General features: G+C 43.1%; 1 protein-coding gene and 1 non-coding gene across 5 annotated transcripts in view; both read left to right on the top strand.

Moving 5' to 3' along the window:
* Arsb (arylsulfatase B) overlaps nucleotides 1-22,614 on the top strand; it is a 169,890-nt gene that overhangs the window by 84,943 nt on the left and 62,333 nt on the right. For all 4 annotated transcript variants that reach the window (XM_031360546.1, XM_031360547.1, XM_031360548.1 and 1 more), the window contains exon 6: nucleotides 17,997-18,067. In XM_031360546.1, the coding sequence (XP_031216406.1) occupies nucleotides 17,997-18,067 (71 nt within the window). The remainder of the gene's footprint in view (nucleotides 1-17,996; nucleotides 18,068-22,614) is intronic.
* Nucleotides 14,791-14,921, top strand: LOC116083984. Its single transcript, XR_004115967.1, has one exon. It is a non-coding gene; the product is annotated as a small nucleolar RNA SNORA24 (small nucleolar RNA).

Genomic DNA, 22,614 nt, shown 5'->3' on the forward strand with positions numbered 1-22,614 from the left:
AACAGGCAATCCTGGTTCTCTGCTAACAGGCAGAGAGCAAGCCTGCCACTGCAGCCTGTTCATTCCTCATTGCAGGGTTACACATTCTCTTCTTCTCAGTTGATGATGGTAGAGATGATAAATTGCTCTCTTCTCTGGCTGGCTCTGTTCATCCTTAGGAGTGGACAAGTCCACAGCTGGTGGGGCAGCTGTCTCACATTTGCACCAGGGATTGACACTGCAGGGAGCTATGTTACTGACCTCAGGGTTCATTACCCTGGTTTTTCTCTCTAGGCTATCTGGAGAGGGAAGCTCTGCATATTGTGGTCTGTAATTGCAGCCACCACAGCATATCCTGTGGCACTGGCTTGCCGGGCTGTCTGTAATCTCCAACACATCAGCCTGCACTGGGATGTTGCCACACGAGGTCTCTGGATGCAGTGAGTGGGGTCCTTCTCCTGAGTTAAGGCCAGAATTACTGTCCTAGACTTAGAGAGTGCTCTGTAAGCCCCACCCCATGCCTTTTGTCATCTTTGCTCACTCGTGGTAATGCTAGTGGTATGGAGGACCTTGGATGTGGATAAAATGCAGCAGCTCCCATCTGCTACCTTACAGAGAAACTCTACCCCTGCCTCTCTCTGCTGCCCCTCTCCCTTCTCACCCTCCACTCACCCTGCACACCCTTCTATCTCCTACTTCCACATACATGGGCACATGTGTGCATTCACACACATTCAAATATGCACATACACATACTCGTGCACAGCACACATGCATGCAAAATAAATAAAGAATTCATGAACAGGGTAAAGCTGCTTGGTTCTGATGTGATCACACTGTGGCATGCTGGGAGCCCAGTCAGTTTTTGTTTTTATTTTGTTTGATAGCAGAAATGTACACTTGTCCTGTGGTGTGTTTTGGTCAGTCTGAGAAAATTCCCTTGTTCCTGACCCATGGGCTATTATTTTTGGCACAGTCCACATCATTGATGTTCATCTCCATCACCAGATTTTGGGTTGTTAACCCGTATTTCATTAAGATTGATTCTCAGTCAGGAGTGGCCTTTAAGAGTCTGGTTTCTATGTGCAGAGAAATTGGCACAATATGTGGTCACCACTAACTCCAAGTTGCAGTCTTTTTTAGCACTAGAGTGTTCTTTTGGTGATCAACTCCTTAGGAGCTCTGGGTTCTTCAGGAGTGTTACCAGAAAAATACGGCCAAGTATAGTGTATCATAATTGGGCTTCCTTTCCTGTTGTTTGTGTCTACAGTTTAATCAAACATTTCGAGGCTCGTTTGGTTGAAAAATCCAGCAAATTCCTATTCCATAAGTGAAGAATAACTTTCAATTTTACCATTCCTTAAAAAAACAAAAAAACAAAAAACCCCAAAAACTCTGCTTCTGCCCCTGGCTCCATGCAGGTTTTTCCACATCAGTGGCAGGGCATCTTTCACCTGGCAGCAGGTACTGAGAATGTGGCCAGTCACACTGGAGAATGCAGCAAAAACAAGCGGCCAGCCAAGTGTCAGAGACACTTGATGCCCAGAGGATGGGAGATTTTTTCCAGAAATGGAAAAACCATTTTTTAAGACAATGTTGGTTTTTTTCAGTTCTCAGCAGAGCTCATGAAATGGGCATGACAGTAATGGACAGAAGTCAACAATGGCCAGTGCAGCAGAAGCCCCCGTCAGTGTGCAGACACCAATTCTTCTTACTCTTGTTTCAAAAATGTTAAACTGCTAAGAGAAATATCAGAGGCCTAGGGTTGTCCTAGATTGTTTTCTATTGCTGTGACATAACACTGTGACCAAAAGAACCTTGAGGGGGAAAGGATTTATTTGATTTATACTCCCAGATCACAATCCATCATAGAGGGAATTCGGGGCAGGGATGTGAAGCTGAAACCATGCTTGTTTCTTACTAGGTGTTCTCTGGATTCATGCTTCGCAAGCTTTCTTATACAACCCAGCACCACCTTCCTAGGGATGGTGCTGTGCACAGTGGGCCTGGCCTTTCCAAGTCAATTATTAATGGAGATAATACCCCAGATATACCAGGAGGAATTCTGCAGTGGAAGCTTTCCTCTCAGACAACTCTAGGCTGTGCCAGGTTGACAGTTAAAGCTCAGTAAGACAATGATGTTGTTTTCAAGAGGGTAGCTTCTCTTCCTCCCAAGAGCACTCAGCACTTGGACCTGCCATGTTAAGCAGAGGAGACTGAATACCATCATGGCAAGGGTGTGTGGAAGAGGCAGCTGTTCGCTTCATAGAAGCCAACAGAAGGCCAGACCAAGACATAGCTTTCAGACACACTTACTCAGAGACTCGGTCCTCAGCTGAGGTCCCACCCTCCAGGCATGCATCACTTCCCAGTGTTCTCATCAGATTTTTTAATCTGTCAGTGGATTAAACCATTTGTTTAGGCCAGAACCCTCATGATTTAATCTTTCCTGAAAACACAGAGAAGTGTGTTCCTAATCTTCTAGACATTTTTTTTTAATCTAATCAAGTTCACAGCCAAGACTAATTATTACTTACAACCTTCAAGTTTATCATCTTCTCTCAAAGTCCAATTACCAGTTAAGCACAGCTGGAATGTTTTTCATCTCACACTTTGGTACTTTTACTTCTAAAAGTTGAACTCTGGTCTTTTAACTTTGTTTAACTTCTTGAACACATCCAATGTCATCGCCGTAGTGTGGCAACTGTGAATTAGCAAGCAGTTCCAATGCAGACTTTCAGGTGGTTGTGACTAGTTAGTCATCCTCTTTATAGGTCCTCTTCCCATACCAGTCATCTTTGATTCAATGCCAAGCATCACACATTTACCTTGGTGACTGTATTCTTGTGAATCTTCTTGCTTTGGTCACAGATGCACTTGTCAGTACATTTATTTGAGTGATGTTTTTCTGAAAAATACATTTTAAATTTTACTCTTTGAGAATTTCATACATGTATGCAATGTATTTTGATCATGCCTACCCCTCAGTTCCCCAAACTTCCAAATCCCCACCACCACTTCCTATCTCTCAATACTTCATGTCCTTCTTCCTTTTATATAATCCATTGAGTACAGTTAGTTCTGTCTATATGTTCAGGGGTGTAGGACCATCCATTGGAGCATGGTCAACCTACCCCGGGCTGATGAAAACTGACTATCCCTTCCCCAAAAGCTCTCCAGCTAGAGATGGGTTCTTGTGAGTTCCTCCCTGACCCATGCTGGAATTTTAACTGGCTTGATTTTGTCCATGTCTTAGGCAGCCACACCTGCCATGAGTTCATAAAAGCAACACTAGTTATGTCCAGAAAACACTGTTTTGTAGCAGGCCTTCCCAATCTCTGTTCTTCCAGTCTTTCTGCCCTCTCTTCTGTAATGTTCCCTGAGCCTTGACGGGAATGGTGGAATATAGACATTTGAGGTAAGCCTATTGTGCAATAGTGGCATGAGTGTTGTGGAGGTAACCAGCTGCTTTCTGATTGGGTTTCAGGCCTAATCCATAGGACAGAACTTATACCAGGTACTGTAAGCATGGCCAAGAACCCATGGCTGGCAAGATCATAAGTAATAGATGTGAGAATCTATTGCTATCATTTTGCTACACAATCGTAGTATCAAATTGCCTTCTAAGTACTTGTGATGGCTTGTATATGTTTGGCCCAGGGAGTGGCACTATTAAGAGGTGTGGCCTTAGCCAGGCAGTGGTGTCTCATGCCTCCCAGCACTTGGGAGGCAGAGGCAGGTGGATTTCTGAGTTCGAGGCCAGCCTGGTCTTCAGAGTGAGTTCCAGGACAGCTAGGGCTACACAGAGAAACCCTGTCCTGAAAAACCAAAAATAAATAAATAAATAAATAAATAAATAAATAAATAAATAAAAGAGGTGTGGCCTTGTTGGAGTAGGTGTTTCACTGTGGGGATGGGCTTAAATACCCTCAACCTAGCTGCTTGGAAGCGAGTATTCTGCTAGCAGCCTTCAGATGAAGATGTAGAACTCTCAGCTTCTCCTGTTACCATGCCTGCCTGCATATGGCCATGCTCCCACCTGAATGATAATGGACTGAACCTCTGAACCTGTAAGCCAGCCCCAGTTAAATGTTGTCATAAGGGTTGCTTTGGTCATGGTGTCTGTTCACATCACTTAAAACCCTAACTAAGACAAGCATAATCATCTTCATGTCCGTAGGTTAGTGCAGCTCTCAGCCTATCAGGGAAGCTGCTTTTTCCAGTGATTGGTATCTAATGCTAAGTAATGCTTTTGTGGCTTAATTAAGCAGGCTTGGGACAGTACTTACTCTGGGGCCAGTTATTCCCAAGCACTGAGGCAAAGCCTATTCTGTGCCCATTGTTGGATGAGTTATGAGTGCTTCCAGTCTGGGATACCACGAGCTGTTCTGACCTGGAGTGAATGCTGAGCACGGTCCCTTTCAACCTTTCAGATGGGTTTCTCTCTGGTGGTAAGTAGTAGTTAGCAATACTCCAAGGATCCTCTGCAGAGCTCCCAGATTCTACTTGTATAGCTTTCTCTTCCCTGGAGCTCTCTTCCTTGGATTCTGTGGGTTTTCCACTCTGCATCTTTAACTTGGGGAGTCTGCCAGGCCCCCTCAGTTGCCTTTCTCCCACTAGCACTTAGGAGTTCCCTCAGGCTGGGGCAGTCACACAGCTTAGCACTTAGGAGTTCCGTCAGGCTGGGGCAGTCACACAGCTTAGCTTTTCCCACCAATCAGGCATCATTGCCCGTGGACAGCTGGCTAGTGTTTTGCCTTTTACATCCCATCTGGTTTTTGTTGGTTTGTTTTTAAGTTGTTTAGGAATCATAGTAAATAAAATCCCATTTGCCCATTTCTCTGTCTTAGCTAAAACAGAAATAACTGATAAGAAATTGACTGTGCCCTTGATTTCATTGTGTCCCACTTTATTTTCCATTTTCATGAGTTCTAGATCCCCCCTCCCATAGTCAAAGGAGATGCTTTTGGTATTTTAGACTTAGCCCCTGGACCAATCACATATCCTGGAGAAGATGGTGTGTTTTGTAGCAATTAATTATAGTTCTTGTTTTGCTTGATGATCAAATCTGAGCATGTTTGACTCCATTGGGTAAGATTTATTTATATGTATGTTACTACAGTTGTCATTTTAAATCTTAGCTTTGTCATTTTGTTTAATGTTTTACTGTTACCTCATATTTGTTAGCAATTTTAATATTTAGAGAAGTTTATATTTTCTTCAATTGCTCACCAATATACTTATGTCATTTGTTAATTCTCTTATCCATAAGGGACTCGCCTAGCTCGTTCACCCTTACCTTTCTACTTCCTAGGTCTTCTAGCTTTGTTAAATGTATTATTTCTACTTTGTCAGAGCATGTAATATGGAATACTATGTTCTCCTATCCACAATTTTGTTCCACAATTGGCCTTCAATACTACACTTAATACTAGACAGCTATTTCTGAAGTATCCACCACAATTGTCTCTTCATTGAAAGAATTTTCCTCAGATAAATTTCTCAGGATTCCTTAGATTCTTACATGCCTATTAAAAAACATTTTCCATAACCTTAATAATTAATAATATCTCCATGATTAAAAAACTCATTGTCTCATACTGTCTTTCCTTAGATTTTAAAACTGTTATCCATGCCTTTGTTTGTTTCATATGTTGTTATGGATCAGTCTAATTTCCACCCAATTTAATCTCCTTGGCAAGTGACAAGTCTTTCATTTGGAGGCCCAGGAGATTGTTATTGTCACAGTTGTGACAAAGATTGGCTAGTTATGTCTCAGAGGTGACCATTCTGGGTCGGACACGAAGTACGTTCTTTCAGTTATACATCCAGGCATTTTCTTCAGGGTATTTACAGTTGGCTTTAAACACTGTCTTCCACCATTTCATTTTCTTCTTCAGAAGCTCAGCTGTAGGCATGTGGCTCTTCTGGCAGTTTTTCTCTAACCTTTTCAAAAAATTATCTTCTCTTTTTATTTCTCTTCTCTCTCTGCCTTCACGAACTTTAGTTACATGTCATGGTCCTAGTTTCTGAGAGTTTTTTCTTTCTGCTTCTGCTGATCTTTCTTTCTTTCTTTCTTCCTTTCTTCCTTCCTTTCTCTTTTTTCTTTCTTAAAAAGTTGCAGATACATTTTTTTAAAGAATTATTTATTTATTTATATGAGTACACTGTTGCTGTCTTCAGACACACCAGAAGAGGGCACCAGATCCCATTACAGATGGCTGTGAGCTACCATGTGGTTGCTGGGAATTGAACTCAGGACCTCTAGAAGAGCAGCCAGTGCGCTTAACTGCTGAGCCATCTCTCCAGCACCTTCCTGTTTTTTCTTTAGCTAGTATATACACCGTGGTCCCACTGGCCTGGAACCCGCTGTGTAGTTAATGCTGGGCTCAGGCAGGCCTCCGGAGTGCCACTTTAGCGCTGGATCATAGGAATAAGCCACCATGCTGGTCTTGCTCATTTATTTCTTCATTCCATTTTCTTCCCTTCGATCAGTACCTAAGGTCAGTACTTAGGGATTTTGAATTTCCAATTCCTGGTGTTTTTGTGCTTAATTCTACTCAGAAGGTTGGGAAGCGATACTACAGCTTTTATATGTTGACAGTTACTGAGTTAATTATATTTGCTTCAAGCTGAAATATCATATGACAGTTTTCCTCTGCTCCTGACTTTCTTTCCATAGTAGGAAAGTAGTTTTCATTTGCCAAACGTTTTGAATTCTCGTTGCTGTACCTTTTTAAATTTCCCTGGAAATTCTGGGCTCGTGGCAGATTCTTATCTGTTGCCTTGTCCCTGTTCGTGTGTGTTTGTTTTTTTTCCCTAGACCTGCAATAGCAGACCATCTGCTGGGGTGGGATTTGGATAATATAGGTTCTTCCTCGTGGCTCACGCCTATAATCTCAGCCCTGTGACAGGAGATCATTGCCATGTTGAAGGCGAACTGGGTTACAGTTTTAGGACAGCCTCAGCTGCAGAGTGAGAGCCACATGAAAACTCAAGGAGAAAAAGAAAAGAAAATTGCCTTACTGTGGTAGAGCCAGATGGTTTCTGTGATGCTGAGGTCTCCTTGCCATGGTTTGCCCTCCCCTGAACTGCTGATGAGCTGAGCTGGCGTGTAGCAGAACCTGTTTTCTAGCCACTTCCTACCTTGGCCATCCATCTTCCAAACGATACCTGTTTTTGTCTCTTCTCTCTTAGTGGCCTTGGTCCATCACTGAGATCTTTTCCTATACTCTCCAGCCACTTTTTTCTCCAACTACTCTCTCATATCTAAGGTCTTGTTAGATCTGTGTTAGCATTTTGTCCCTTGAAGTGTGACTTTGTTTTTCATCTGGAATCCTTCCTTTCCTATACTGTGCCATCTTCCTGGCCCATCTCTACCCCTGGTGAATCCAGGCCTGACTGTTCAGGTTCTGAGTGGTTTCTTACTTCCATTTGGGATGGAAGGTAACCTGTCTCCTGGCGTACTGTAGGCTGACACTTGGTGCTCTTTATTGCTATTCTTACCAATGAGGCTCAGGAAGGCGCTGTGTGAAAATATTTAAGTTTAGATGGTCATTGTTGTTCTGTGGAAGCATGGGGATTCCCATGTTCTTGGGTTCTTTCACTGCCCTCAAATAAAACAGCACCAGAAACAGACTAAACGTCACTCACTGGATTCAAAGGCTGCCAAGGATGTATTTCATGAAAAGAAAATGTTCAAGAAATTGTTATTTGTCCCCTTTTAAGTATTTTAGATTAAAATATAATTTCATGACTTCCCCTTTGCCTCCCTTTTCTCCCTCCACGCCCAACCCTTTGCTGTTCTCTCTGCTCTGTTCTAGTCTGTGGCCTCTTCTTCCTCTGTTCTTACATACATATGTATGTGTGCATGTACTTATTCCTAAGTACAGAAACACACGTTCTCAGTCTGTATAATGTTACTTGAATGTATGTATTTTCAGGGCTGACCATTTGGCACTAGAGAACCATTTGCTGGCTCTTCTCTGGGGAAGACTATTTCTCTCAACATTCCTTGTTTGCCTATAGTGTTTTTATGGATTCCTTTTGAGTTTCACATCATGGACTCCAGTCCTGCTCATCTCCCGGACCCCTCATATCTGCCTTTCATTCCTGCAACCTCCCCCCAAAATAACACACACACACACACACACACACAGTGTAGGAAGCTGTCGTGTGTCCCACAGTGTACCCACACAAAAAGAAAGTGTCCACACATCTTTCCTTGCGCATGTTCATTCCAATGAGTCTGGTCTGGTTCGAGATCTCTGGCTTCTGTGACACCAATCACTGGAAGTCCTCCCGGTTATCCTGTTGTCGTTCTGCATCGTGAAGAATTGGAACAGCAGGACTGGCCCTTGCACACATCCCAACGGTTCACAGAGGATACAGATTTTGGGGTGGGCCAACTCAGAGCTCTGGATCTGGGCCTGGGTGGTAGCTGAGCTGGTCAGCGCACTGTCTCACCCTGATCCTCACCAGCGGGGTGAACTCTTCAGCACTGCTCTGGCTAGGCCACCAGAGGCTGTCACCAGCAGGAGGCAGGGTCTGCTCTCCCGCTCTCATGCCCTCAGGGTGTGCTCGCCCACACCCATGCCTCCAGGGCCAGGTTCTCTGTGTTACCCCTGCAAGGTGCAGGATCTGCTATAGACAGTGAAGGGGCAGGGCTAGCTCTCCCACTCTCATGCCCTTGGAACCAGCTTTCCTGACTACCAAAGATGGCAGGGGGGAGGGCACAGCCCCATGCCCATACCATATCAAGCAGCAGACAAGTAACAGGGCCAGCTCTCCCTTACTCTCACCCTTGGGGCTGGGTCACCAGTGCTCATATTTAGGCAGCTATGTTGGTGAGACTTTATGTGTGTAGCTTCTGACGTTCCTAGGAGACTCAGTCTCACAGAGAACTCCCTATTCTTCTGGCTCTTATCATCTTTCCACCCTCTCTTCCACTGTCATCCTAGAGCCTTAGGTGCAGGAGTAGTGTCTGGGGAAGTCGCTGTGCCACCAGACAGAAGAACTGGTAAGGTAGCAGCAAGTTCAGAACCCCAATAAGTCTCATAATTGAGAACAGCAGGAGTTTGAACTAACTCCCAACCAGGTTCCTGTCCTGCAATACATGATCACGATACCCCACTAAGAGGACCATGACAGTTGGTCACGTAGCGTGAAAACCTGAGGAATCTAGATAGTCCCCGAGTGTTTAGCCAATGAGTGTCCCTTCCTTGGCATCCCTTCCTGAAAAAGGTATTTAATCTCTGGTTCACCCAGAATAAGACATATGCATCCTCATCCACCATGAATAAAACAGTTGGGCAAAGCAAGGGCTGTCTCCTTCATCAAGGACCAAGGTTAAGGGGGGGGCATTCATCAAACAGAGCCACGCCCAAGTCTCGCATTGAAGGTCCTGTCCCAGCAGTGTCTGGGCACACAGGATTTTGAAAACCATATCCCAGCCTCTGTTCCAGCCCCTGCCATTTCTCACCCAGAGGAACACAGGCTGAGAACCCTATCTTAGACTGTATTTTGCCTCCCTTGAGTGGTGTTGGCAGCCCACAGTGGCAAGGAAGAAGCAAGGCTTAGCACCCCTTCATTTTGGCATCCCATCGGTGAGGCAGAGATGCAGAACATCAATAGTCAATCAATCATTGCTTGACTATTTTGATTCCCTTCTATATTGCCATTTCTGGTACACGTCCCCAGGTTGTGCTTGCAGTATGACGTACTTTAAGGGTCTTTCCCCATAGTATAGGCTGTATCTCATTCTACGAAGCTACACGGCCTGCCATCTCTTCCTTGTTCTTTTGCCATTTGCTGTCTGTGTGGATAGAAACAAGGGAGCCACTGAGGATGGACACAGAGCTGCAATCTGTGGGTGATCACTGCCCATTTTTGTCTTGTGTAGCCCCTACTTGGTGAGGTTGGGGGTAGACAAAGTGGATGCCTTTTTTAAAAACTTTCTTTGAATCAGGTTTCCATCCTTATTGTAGATCCAAAACTATGCTGCTAGTCTCGCCAGCATTGGCATTACTAAAGTCCCCTCAGGACTCTGGCAGTGGCTCTCCTGCCTACTTGCCAACACTGCTGCCAGCTCTCATCTTCTGAAAATTCTTCATGAGTATTAAAATGGAAATTGGATGAAGGGTTTCTCATCCCCTATGGCTTGTCCTGCTACCAACCCAAGAGTCTGGCCCACTACATTTTAGTAATCAATACAAAAAGATTGTATGAAGAATATGATGCTTTGAGAATTACTTTTTTCTTGAGTATTCTACTTTAAAAACTTAATAAGCTCCTTAATAAAAATAAATAGTAATGCAAAATATCTCCCCATCCTCTAGCAAATAAATTCAACTTACATTTCCTTACCAGATTTTGTCTAAATTTTATAATCCCCATGCCTAACCTCTTTTCTCATGGTAATGTTTGCATGTTACAGGGATTTTCAGGGAACATGGGTCTTGCATAGAGCCAATACTCACCCACCTACCCACATGCAGTGAATAAAATAAATCCTGTCAGCAATTTCCCCAGAGTAATGGTTTCAAATGTGTACTTTGTGGTCAGCCCTGGTTCAAATCTCATCTCTTGTGTTTATTATTCATGTGCTTACTAAAATCTCCAGGCATCAATTTCATCCTGTGCAAGATGTGAGACAGTCTGGGAATGGAGCTCAGTGGTATAGCAGTTGCCCAGCACACAGGAGGAGGGCTCTAGGCTCGATCCATAGCTCTGCAAAAATCCAGTAAGTTAAAAATACTATGTGAGTACAGTGCTTCCATCTTGTTAGCACTTACGTGAGAGTCTAGTAGGAATGTATGAGAACACAGCACAGGGCCTGGATGCGGGAGGAGCTCAGCAGACCCACGTGGAGCTGATAAGGAAGGTGTCTGGGCTCACACACGCTTGGGAATTACCCCTGCAGGACTCTCTCTTCCTGGTTTTAGCAGCAACTGGTTTAGGTTTGTTTCTTTCAAAACGTCTCCCCAGAAATTCTGGCCATTGCTATTTCCTTTTCTAGGACATGTCTTTTGTGGCAGATGGTAAGCATCTAGCTATAAAAGGGGGAGTAATGTAGCCACATCTCGTTTATATGCGGGAAGGTTTGCTGTCTTGCCCTCAACATGGAACACAATGGCCGTCCGAAGCTGGGGGACTTAGTAAGTGGATACTGATGGTACCTCAAGGTCCGAAACTGTGGAGACCTATAATGTATTAAGACAGGTGGTCACTGGCAGGGCCTCTTCATTCTATGTCAAATAAAACTAATATAGAAAATGTGAACTTTAAGGTGAGTTTAAATGAAATATTGAAAAGTCACCAATGACAGTAGCATTTTATTTTGTCAGTCACATGAGAAAAAAAATGGAGAAAATAATTGACATGTTTGTTAATTTGCATTTAGATGTTAGGGTTTCTGATGCTGTGATAAAACACCATGGCCAGAAAGAAGTAAGTTGGGAAGAAAAGGGTTTGTTTCATCTCATACCTCCACTTCTTGGTCCATTATTGAAGGAGTTTAGGGTAGGAACCCAGGGCAGCAAGCTGGAGGCAGGAAGTCTGATGCAGAGGCCATGGAGGGACGTTGCCTACTGGCTTGTTCTCCGTGGTTTGCTCAGCCTGCTTTCTTAGAACACCCAGGACCAAGAGCCTATGAGTGGCACCACTCACAGTGAGCTGGGCCCACATCAATCATTAATCAAGACAGGGCCTCTCAGGCTTTCTACAGACAAACTGGTAGGGGATTTCCTCACTTGAGGTTCCTTTGTCTCAAGTGAGTCTAGCTTCTGTCAAGTTGACATAAAACTAGCCTGCATAAAGGTATTTGTTTATGGAATCATAAAAATAAGCTAGATGTATAGCATAACACATTCAAAAGATCCTGGGGCTATAGGTAAACATTTCACTATGGAGACAGAATAAGCATAGAGGTTAGGAGTGGAGATCAGGAAATCCATCAGCCTGAGTTTCAAACACAGTTCCAATCTGCTCAAACAGAAGTCATGTTAGTAACTGTCTTAATTAAGGTTTCCATTGCTGTGAAGAGACACCATGACCGTGGCAACTCTTTTTTTTTTGTTTTGTTTTGGTTTGGTTTGGTTTGTTTTTTTTTGTTTTTGGAGACAGGGTTTCTCTGTGTAGCCCTGGCTGTCCTGGAACTCACTCTGTAAACCAGGCTGGCCTCGAACTCAGAAACCCACCTCCCAAGTGCTGGGATTAAAGGCATGTGCCACTACCGCCTAACCCAGACCATGACAACTCTTATGAAGGAAAACACTTAACTGGGGCTGGCTTATAGTTCAGAGGTATCATCATGGTGGGAAGCATGGTGGTATGCAGGTAGACATGGTGCTGGAGAGTTGCTGAGAGTTCTATGTCATGGCCCACAGGCAGCAGTATTCTACACTGAACATAGTTTGAACAGAGGATACCTCAAAGCCTGCCCAACAGTGACACAGGTCTTCCAACAAGGCCACACCTACTCCAACAAGGCCACACCTCCTAATAGTGCCACTCCCTGTGGGCCAAGCATTCAAACACATGAATCTTTGGGGGCCATACCTATTCAAAGCACCACGGTACCCTAACCAATTGCCCTAGCCAAGGTTGGGTCTGTGGTGTTGAGAATTAAATGAGATTAATACATGTTAAGTATTTTAAACTTTCATAAGTTTGGTTGTATTGTTATTATTATTATTATTACTATTATTAGTGTATATGTGTATTCACATCCATATGTGAAGGTTATAAGATGGCATTCGATACAATGGAACTTGTATCCATTGTATCCAGGTGGTTGAGAGCTACCCAGTATGGGTGCTAGAAACCAAACTTGAGTCCTCTGCAGGATTAGCAAGCACTCTTAACTGCTGAGCCATCTCCCCTGTGGCAAGTATTTTAAAGTCTGTATCAGTGCTAATTTCTAGTATTCAATCAAACCTTGCCAAACAATCAAGAGCCTAAACTAGCCCTAGTCTGCTTATTTAGGGCATGGACGAAACATCCCCTGTGCAGTTGAGGAGCAGTTCTCAGTTGTTACAGGTGAATAAAATGGTTCTGTCCTTTCTCTTTCCTTGGCTCTTTGTCTACTTCCTGCTGTGGCTGGCCATTCTCAGCAGGCCGTGAGCACAGCAGACATGTTCCCTGAGCTCCGCTGTAATAAAAGTAACCATTGCTTGGAGTTCCATAAGATTAGGTGTATGATTTAAAAAAAAATTCTCACAAATGTCAGGACCCATGACTGAAAGATGGAATTTCCCAGATGGAATTCATAGAAGACAATATTACTTAACCAGCTAAACTTTCACTACCTGTTCAGATGCCCCCAGATAAGGAAAATTTATAGGTAGCAGATCACATCTCTCATCTTTTTAACTGTGTAGTTCGTAACGAGTAGGCTGTGTTAACATGATGTCTTCCTCCAAAATGGGAGGTGCTGTCATATGAAAGAGAATATAACGTGTCTTAGAAATTAAAGTTAACAGCTCTCTGATAGTATTTTATACACAGAATGCAGAAGTTATGGCTTAGCTTGTATTGTCTTATATCAGCGACTCAGAATATGGCCTTGAGTCATTGGTTATTTTCTCTTACAAATATTCACCCTCCATTATTTCCCAGGCTTGCAGAAGTCTTTGAGATTTCCCAGTTCACCACTCTCCCATCCCAGGACCCCATCCACAGATTCATGCCCATGTTCTAGAAAAACACATGTACTTGCCCGGTAGTGTCTACTGAAATCAATTAGATAGATTTTAGATTGGGCTTTACTCTTATGAACTGAGGTCTTGTTATGTAGCTCAGGCTAGCCTTAAACTCATGGTCTTTCAGCCTCAGCCTCTTGAGCTACTAGAATCATATTCTGCCACGCCCAGCTGTGCCTTCCTGAAATGATGCTGTTTAAAGAGAGAGTCCTTTTAATCCATCTGTGCTGATAATCTACCTTGTAACTATGGATAAAAATTACACAGCCCCTCCCACCACCTTTCCTATCCCCTGTTTTCTCTCCTTCTCTCTGGGGATTTCCTTTTTCCTATCTTGTTCCTCTTAACTCCCCCCAGTCCTAAGCATTGAGACCCTGAACCCTTTACTGAAGGTGAAAGAAGTGAATTCAGCAATGAAACTTGAGACTGTGTGGCCTTAAAGCCATTGCTATTTCCAACTACAGATAAAGGCAATTTTGTTCAAATACCTGCATGGAGACTTCAAGACTCCTAAGAGGGAAATCACCCTTGATAGACTATAAATAGGTAGAATACAACCAAATCCCAAATATTAACTAATGCATTCTAACACTACCCATACATTGTAATTGTTGAGATGGATAATTGTCCCATCTTTAACCTCTTAAACACCCGAGCACGTGAGTTTTTTGCCTTGTTACTGTTTTAAGTGTTGTGTTTGTGCCATCCTGGACATTTCCACATTTATTGTGGTTGTTGTTGATGCTGATGTTGTTGATATGGGGGGGTTGTTAGCTCAGGTTGACCTCAAACTCACGTTTCTCTTCCCCATCCTCCCAAGTGCTCAGTATACTTATTCTTGATTATGCTTGCATTTGCTAACTGTTTAAAAGTACAGTGGAAAGAGAAAGTCTTCTATAGTCTCACTGTACTTATTCCTCATCTCAGGTAACAGTTTGATGTATATTTTTCCATATTTCTGCAGTTACCATCTTCCCTGCCTGTGCATAGCAACATTACTTTTATGTAATGCTGGGGACAGAACCTAGGGCCCAGTGTATGCCTGGCAACTACTCTTTAATCAAGCTACATCCCACTTTATCCCCCATTTGCATCTTTTAAAACTTCATCTCTCCATGTATCTCTGGGACCTGTCTGCTGTGGCAGCCTCACTTCCTGGCCATGGAAGAGCATTTTCTTGTTTACTGGCAAAACAGTTACCATTTAGTTGGTATCGGAGTTTGACATGCACAAGTAACCTTCTTGTTAAGAGCCATGGGATGCCAGGATATCAGTCATACTTTTCTAAACTATCATTGAAATTTTTCTGAACATTTTAAAATAATGATCTGTAGGTCTCTAAAACCTATCCCTTTCCAAAGGATTAGCCCATTTGAATTATTACATGGTGAGACATATATAACATATTGTATGTCTTGAGATTTTACATGGTTTTAAGGTGATGTAACCCAAGATTTATATTTTATTCAATTCTCATAAATGTCAGTTTTTTAAAAATTAATCTGGCATCCCTAAGTATGTTTGGCATTGTTTTAAGTACTTGTCACATATTGTATTTCCTTGGCATGTCTTTTAACCACATCCTCACTAAAATATCTTGATTAGCATATTTTAAAAGTGGAATCATAACACACTGTGACAGTCGAGGATTTGGCGATCCTACTGGCATCATGAGAATTCAGCCTGTGAAGAATTTTCCCAAGGAATAGTCAGCAAGGGTTGGCCACAACCTCCAGGATTCAGAAAGTCACATCATCTTATTATGCTGATAAGATTTATCTACTACAGAATTACTAGAAAAGTATCCTTGACTTATTTGTGCCTCATATTTTGGGATAGTCAGGGCAGCTCTGGTTTTAAGGATGAGTAGTCACATAGGAATGGAGAACCTGAAGTTTAGAGGGGCTTTTTCATCATTCCTGACTTTTTTTTTTAATTGAATGAACTGTTCACATTTTCTATAGTCCTGAAAACACATTTTCCCCTAAAAACTTATAAATTTTACTTGGTTATATCTAAATTTAACCAATAGTCCTCTTATGAAACCAATGCAGACATACTGCTTCTGTTCTGACGCCCCTCCTGACTTTCTTGCTATTGTTATTCAGGAGTTTCACTCAATTCTGGTTTTTTTTTTTTTCTGCCCAAGACACCACCACCATCATTCTGTTCATGTTTTCAAAGATGTATTATTACTATTACTATTATTTATTATTATTATTATATAAGTATGTGCACATGAGTGTAGGCACTCACAGAGGTTTTGCTTTGGTCTTTAGACTTAAAGACCTGACACGGTTGCTGGGAATTGAACTCAGGTCCTCTGGAGGAGCAGTGCATGTTCCTACTTGCTGGGCCTCCTCTCCAGGCCCCTGTTCATATTTTCTTTGCACATCTTCCCGTCCTTGCATTCAGAGCCTCTAGGACTAAACTCACCTAGGACTAGCTGCCCGTCTCCAGAATCTATAGGTAGGCAGTTAAGTGTTTGGGGGAGAAAACGGGAAAAGTGGGATCCTAGGAGATAGGCCTTACACTCAACACCAACCCATCTGCAATGCCCTAGGAACTGAGGACTGGAACATCCTACCTGAGTACTGTCCCTAAAGCCTAGGCATGTCTCTGAGTTATTTGTCTTCTACTTTCTAGTGTGTTATGGGAGTAAAGAACAATGAATTCTTGTGAAATACTTTCATTAAATATATCTGGGCTGTATCCCTCCTGCTGGGTGAGTGTGTGTGTGTGTGTGTGTTTGTGTGTGTGTGTGTGTGTGTGTGTGTGTGTGTAAAATTAACATTATTTAGGAAACAATGGTAATGATAGTTGACATTCTTTTGATTTGGTTTTAAATTTATTAATTACATTTTAGTATTTTCTTGCTTGAAAAATACGAAGTCACAGATTGATTGATTACACTTTTTGGAGTTTTGCTGTCCTTGAACTCTAAAATAACTATTATAAACAACTAGCTGTAGCCGTGCAGTGGTGGCGCACACCTTTAATCCCAGCACTTGGGAGGCAGAGGCAGGTGGATTTGTGAGTTCGAGGCCAGCCTGGTCTACAGAGTGAGTTCCAGGACAGCCAGGACTATACAAAAAAACTTTGTTTCAAAAAAACAAAAGAAAACAAACAAACAAACAACAACAACAACTAGCCATGTGTTTGGATGTAGACACTGGGCCATCTGGAAAATGTGTCTTCTTGGTTACTTAAGAGCTTTATCATTTACTCAGGCTGTGTACAAGTCTTGTGATGGTAACAACATTTTGCTGCCAGCAGTATGTAGCAGGGATCCTGGACTAGCGAGTGTCCTCAGCTGTCTTCTGGTGGTCAACACTGATTCACAGTTTCTATAAGCTTGAGACAATCTGACCAGAGTGTTTATGCTCCCCGTTTTTAGAAAACTCTGCTTTCAAAGTTACACAGCCCAATGGTAACTTGTAATATAATTTCTCTCCTGTCTAAATGACACCAATTTGTTCTTTGTTGAATATAGATTGTGGCTATGGCTATATGTGCTTTCAAAAAAAGTTTTAAAGGCATGTATTTAACTCATATTTCTATTAAATGTGTGATCCAGGCATGGTGGCTGCAGGAAGATCGGAGTTAGAGGCCAGCCTTTGCTAGTTCCAAGTCAGCCTGGGCCACAGGAGACACTGACTTAATTAATTAATTAGCTAATTAATTAATTAAATATGGATCTGCAATCCCTTTGGCTATGAAAAAGCTGTAAAGATCTCGACATAGTTGATGTTGAGGCCACTACATCTCCACTTTTGGTGTCACCTTTCTGGAAAACGTTCTTTCTTCATTTCTTCCCACGTAGTCAGTATGACGTCACTACAGATGACCTGAGTCCTTTGCTTCTTCAATAAAGAATGGTCACATTGAAATAGAGCCACAGTGTCATCCTATGTTTGATGCTGACATTTTTATGTGGGGTTTTCAGTGATTATTATAATAGATACAAATGACCTCATGAAGCTCCACTAGCCACACAGTGGCAGATTTATTATTTTCTTTTCTCTTTTTTTGGGGGGGGGGTGTCTTTTTTTTGTTGTTGTTTTTTGTTTTTTTGTTTTGTTTTTCCAAGACAGGGTTTCTCTGTGTAGCCCTGGCTGTCCTGGAACTCACTCTGTAAACCAGGCTGGCCTGAACTCAGAGATCTGCCTGCCTTTGCCTCCTAAGTGCTGGGATTAAAGGCATGTGCCACCATTGCCGGCAGATTTGTTATTTTCTATAGGCACCAGGAAAGGAAGTAGTAAAATAATGCACACCCACTTGAGAAGAATGTAACACTTCCTAAAACTTACTTTCCAGTGAAGGAAGCCCATCCCCGAGAGTGGAGCTGCTGCATAACATCGATCGGGACTTCTTTGACGGCTTACCATGTGAGTACCCAGCCATTGCTGCTGTGCTAATTGTTTGCTTTTTGGTTTTAGTAGATACAGTAACTCTAACTGGAATTGCAATTAGGGTAAATGTTTCTTCCTGATACGCGTGCTGGTAATCTCATAGTGGCATCAGTATTCTGTGATGTTAGTAAATTCTGGCTCTGCCACTTGCTGGCTGTATGTAGCAAAGCCCCCAAGACCCCTGAGGCCCTTTTCCACGGCCAATCTCATGTCATTGTCTACGTCAGCTGAAAGTTCCAGAACTTTTTCCCAGAGAATTCACCATCAAACAAGCCACTGTCCAGCTCTGAGGTTGTGTGAGCCACCATAGCATCTGATAGGATTGGCAAGATGCTGCGCACATCCACTGAATCTCACGGTGTGAGCTTCCTAACCGTCCTGCAATCATTCGGCTTCATTCTACCCACTGCCTACCAGAGCCTGGTCCATTCCTTGGGCGTGTGGTGACATTGCCTGCACTCACGTGAGGTCCACACCAGCTCCCTCCAGACACTGCACTGCCTTGGTGAACTCTCTTTACTTCTTTGTCCTTTCCAAAATACATAACCAGTGACACAAGACCCCACTCTTTAGGCATGCCTGCTCAGAGGGTTATCCTGACTGTGTCACTTGTCACCTAGCTCCCTCTCACCTCTCCTTGTCATATTCTTGCCCAACACTACTGCCCTGTTTGTCAATTCAAAGCATATGATTGGTTATACCATCCCTAGACTCTGAATACCTGTTTCCTGCCTCTCTGCAGTTTCCAGAGCATCCCAGAAGTCATGGAAAACAGCTGTCCCTTCCTTATTGTCCCTTAGTGCCTCTGCATAATGTCAGTCACATAGTCTAGTTGGGCATCCATTTCCCACTGATGTGAAGGGCCTGGGTGACCCTCATCAGTTAACACAAATGCACAGCACTTGACAAGCACTCACTAGTCATTATTTATAGACCACAGAGTAGACAGTTGGAGGAGAGATTAGATGAAATTAAAAATAGGAAATTTCCAGGAAAATGGGTGAATCTGGAAATTATTATATTAAGCAAGGTAACCCAGAGTCATATGATGGCATGTTCTCTTTCATATGCAGATCCTAGCTTTTAATGTTTAAATATGAATATGTGTGAGTGTGAGTTTAGGGTATAAAACTGGAAAGAGGAACATGAGAGGGGAAAGAAGGACTGTGAAAGGGAAAGGAGGGTTATAAAGGGGAAAGAGGACCGTGAAAGGTGTCAGGTGATAGAGGAAGAGAGGGATGGACAGAAAAAACAAAGGATATTTGAAAATGCCATATGAAAGCTGATACTTAGTATACTAGTTTTAAAAAGCTAAACACTACCTCCACCAAACCCAACTGGATAGATTAAAGGTAGAGAAGGAAAATACCCTGGAAACAGGCAAGAAATGTTTATTCTATTGGAGTGAACTTAAATAGGAGTGTAAGAGTGGGGTTAGACATGGGAGAGAGCCAGAGTAGTCTAGATTTGCACTGTCTGCTGTGGTAGCAATAGCTACATGTAGCCACTGAACACTTGAAGTGTAGCTAATCATGGGTTGAGATGCCAGATCTAAGTAAAAAAATACATATCCAACCTTGAAGAATAGCTACACATATGATGCATACATGTTGGAATGGCAGTACTTTGACTATGTTAAGTTGAACATATTATTAATACTACCTCTGTTTCTTTTTCCTTCCTTAAAGCACGACTGATGGAAACATTTTAATTATGTATGCGACGTGCATTATAGCTGTTGGTCTTGAAGGGCTTTCTAGAAGGTCCTGGGGAACACGTTTATCAGCTGCACGGAGACTGTAATTAGTCTCTGTGAGGCTACAATGATTCATATAACACTGCTCCAGGATGTCCAGTGTGTGCTTCTCATATAGTGGCTGTGGACTGTCTCCATCTGCTAAATCCTTGCACAAAAACAAAACCCCTTTTATCTGTACACTTATAGTGTAGTTTGGCATGAAAAGTGACAACCTGGAACCAGATTCTTACATGGCCATTGCAGCCCTGTTTGGAGTAGGGCTCTTATGGTAACCTTCCATGCCCTTTGGCTGTCCTTCCTAAAATACTCCTATCAAAATAACAATATAGGCAAGAGTGTGGAAATCAGGACAGAGTATGGTGTATTGTTTAGTGGATGTGCCAAGCTCCATCATGGTGGTCATTAATCCAGGGACACATTTTGCCCTCCGTTGTCCTTTGTGCCTCTTATAGAGAAACCTACTTGATTTGGGGGCCTAACAGCTTGGGACCTCGAAACAACATAGAGCCCACTGGTTCACATGAGTGAAGTGGTCTCTGTTGTCTGTGTCTACAGGGAACTTCATGCCCACATCCTCCTTACACAGAACAATACTGCAGATTTTTTTCTGCTCTGTCTGAGTCACTTCAGGCTGCTGTGAGGCAAAAATCAGAAAAAAAAAAAGAAAAAGAAAAAAAAAAGTACTGTCTTTAGGGCCTGCTGCTTTTTACCATGAAAACGCAAGTCTACTTTCTTTCCAATGCAGTTATTTTTGTTGTTGTTGTTGTTGGTTTTTTGTTGTTGTTGTTGTTGTTGTTGTTGTTTGGTAGGGAAAAAGTCAATCCAGTTGTAAGGAAATAGTAACTTAGAGCCGACACAGTTGGCTCCCAAGTCTAGTGTCTCCCAGACTGACCATCAAATTTAGGGGAGCATAGTCAAGGATTAGCTTAGTTAACTCCGCTGGGATACACGTGTTAATGAGCAGTAATGTTGCCATAGGCACAGTCACAAGAGAATGAACAGAAATGAAACCCTTAGAAGCTTTGTAAACAACAGGCTAGTTTGTATTAATAGGTAGTTTTGTTCTTGCTACATCCTGTTCGCCTCTCTGAGCCCTGTCCCGTACATGGTCTCTTCCTTTACCAATGTCACCTCACATGAGTGATATGAACAGGCACTGAGTATTTCTCAGAGAGCTCTGCCTTTTATGAACCCCCACATTCTCTCAGAAGCTGGCTCTTAGATTTATCACTTACTCCTTCCACCCCATCTTCAGAGTAGAGGGACTATCCAGGGCACCTTTGTTACCAGGAAAACTGGGGTTCCCTCTCCTTAGGCTCTTAGTCTCATTAATAAAAGCAGACTCAGACTGAATCTCAGGGACCCTTTTACTAGAATTTGAAAGAAAAACAACAGGACACTCTAGCTGTAAGTTTTAGCGGCTGCTAGATGGAGGTAGATAGAGCAAAACAGAGAGGCAAAGCCATGGCCTCTGAGTTAGGGTCTGCAAAAGCTGGCATGTTGGAAAGCAGAGGTTGGCAAGCATCCGCATGGAAGAGTAGGGTGTGGGACTTCAGAGGGAGGGGGAGAAAGCAGAATGCTAGGGAACGCATGCTTAGACAGGGAAAACATGCCTGGACTTTTGAAAAAAAGGCACAGAAAAAGAAGGGAAAATTATACTTTTTGAGTTTAGAACTCAAAAAAGCAGGCAAGCTTAGCAATGAATATGTGCAAACACCTGCATCAGGGGAGGGGCTCTGGGGGAAGTATAAGCACATCATCTCATTAAGGGGATAATTACTCCTACCATCTCCTTAGTATGTCATTAGATGCATCAGCTTTCTTGGGGAGTAGATGCTGGCCATGTGATTGACAGGCCCAACTGGATTAACTCTTAAGGGAAAAGACAACATAGTCCATAATGTTCTAATCTCTGGACAGCATCAGAATGTTAGGTCTCCACTCAGGGCCAGTGAGAAGTATTCCATCCTTCTGACTAGAAGGCCTGAGGAGAGAGGCAGTTGTACCATTTTCCTTTCTAGTGTTAGCAGGAGAACAGATGGGGTCCGAAGCCAACCAAGGGAAAGAGGTCTATTCTCAGTGGTCTCCAAGGTTGCTAATCTCTGTCCGGTTGACATTCCATGCTCATTCACTATTTTGAAGGTGGGCTGAAATTGGGGAGTGAATCTGACCAGATGCACATCCAGAGGTATGATTCCAAAGCTGTCCATCAGAAGAGATCAATGTCTACCTGGAACTCCATTTACAGTCACATACAGCTTCCAGACAGGGTGCCCACTGAGAGCAGATAAGTGTCCAGCACTCCTGCTCTCCATGCCTCGGCTCAGGACAGGACCAAGGACAGACCACATGGAGACCACATGGAGGAGGGCAGACCACATACAAAGCCTAGCCTCTCACATCTTACGACTATCTTTCTAGTGAGGTGACCTAGACTCAGTGTCTTTCCCTAGGAGTGAGCAGTAGACATAACCAGTGAGAGACTAGGGGGAGCAATGGCACTGCTCAGACCGAGTTATGGGAAAGTCTGGAGGTGTCAGACGAGTTGGGGAAACAGCTGTGGTGCTGGATCTGAATTTAGCTTTCATGGATCTGAGGGCTCTCCCTTGCCAGACTCCATGTTTCCCAGCACCATTCAGATCACGGAAGAACCACTGTGCTAACTCGGTTTGTAATTGCTAGACTGATCTTGGCTGCTCTGGGGTGTAGTGCCCTTAAACTGAGGCCACGCCTCACCTTGGATGTCAGCAGTGATCACCTGAAC

Source organism: Mastomys coucha, unplaced genomic scaffold (genome assembly GCF_008632895.1).
Source record: "Mastomys coucha isolate ucsf_1 unplaced genomic scaffold, UCSF_Mcou_1 pScaffold8, whole genome shotgun sequence".
In the NCBI taxonomy this organism is placed as follows: domain Eukaryota; kingdom Metazoa; phylum Chordata; class Mammalia; order Rodentia; family Muridae; genus Mastomys; species Mastomys coucha.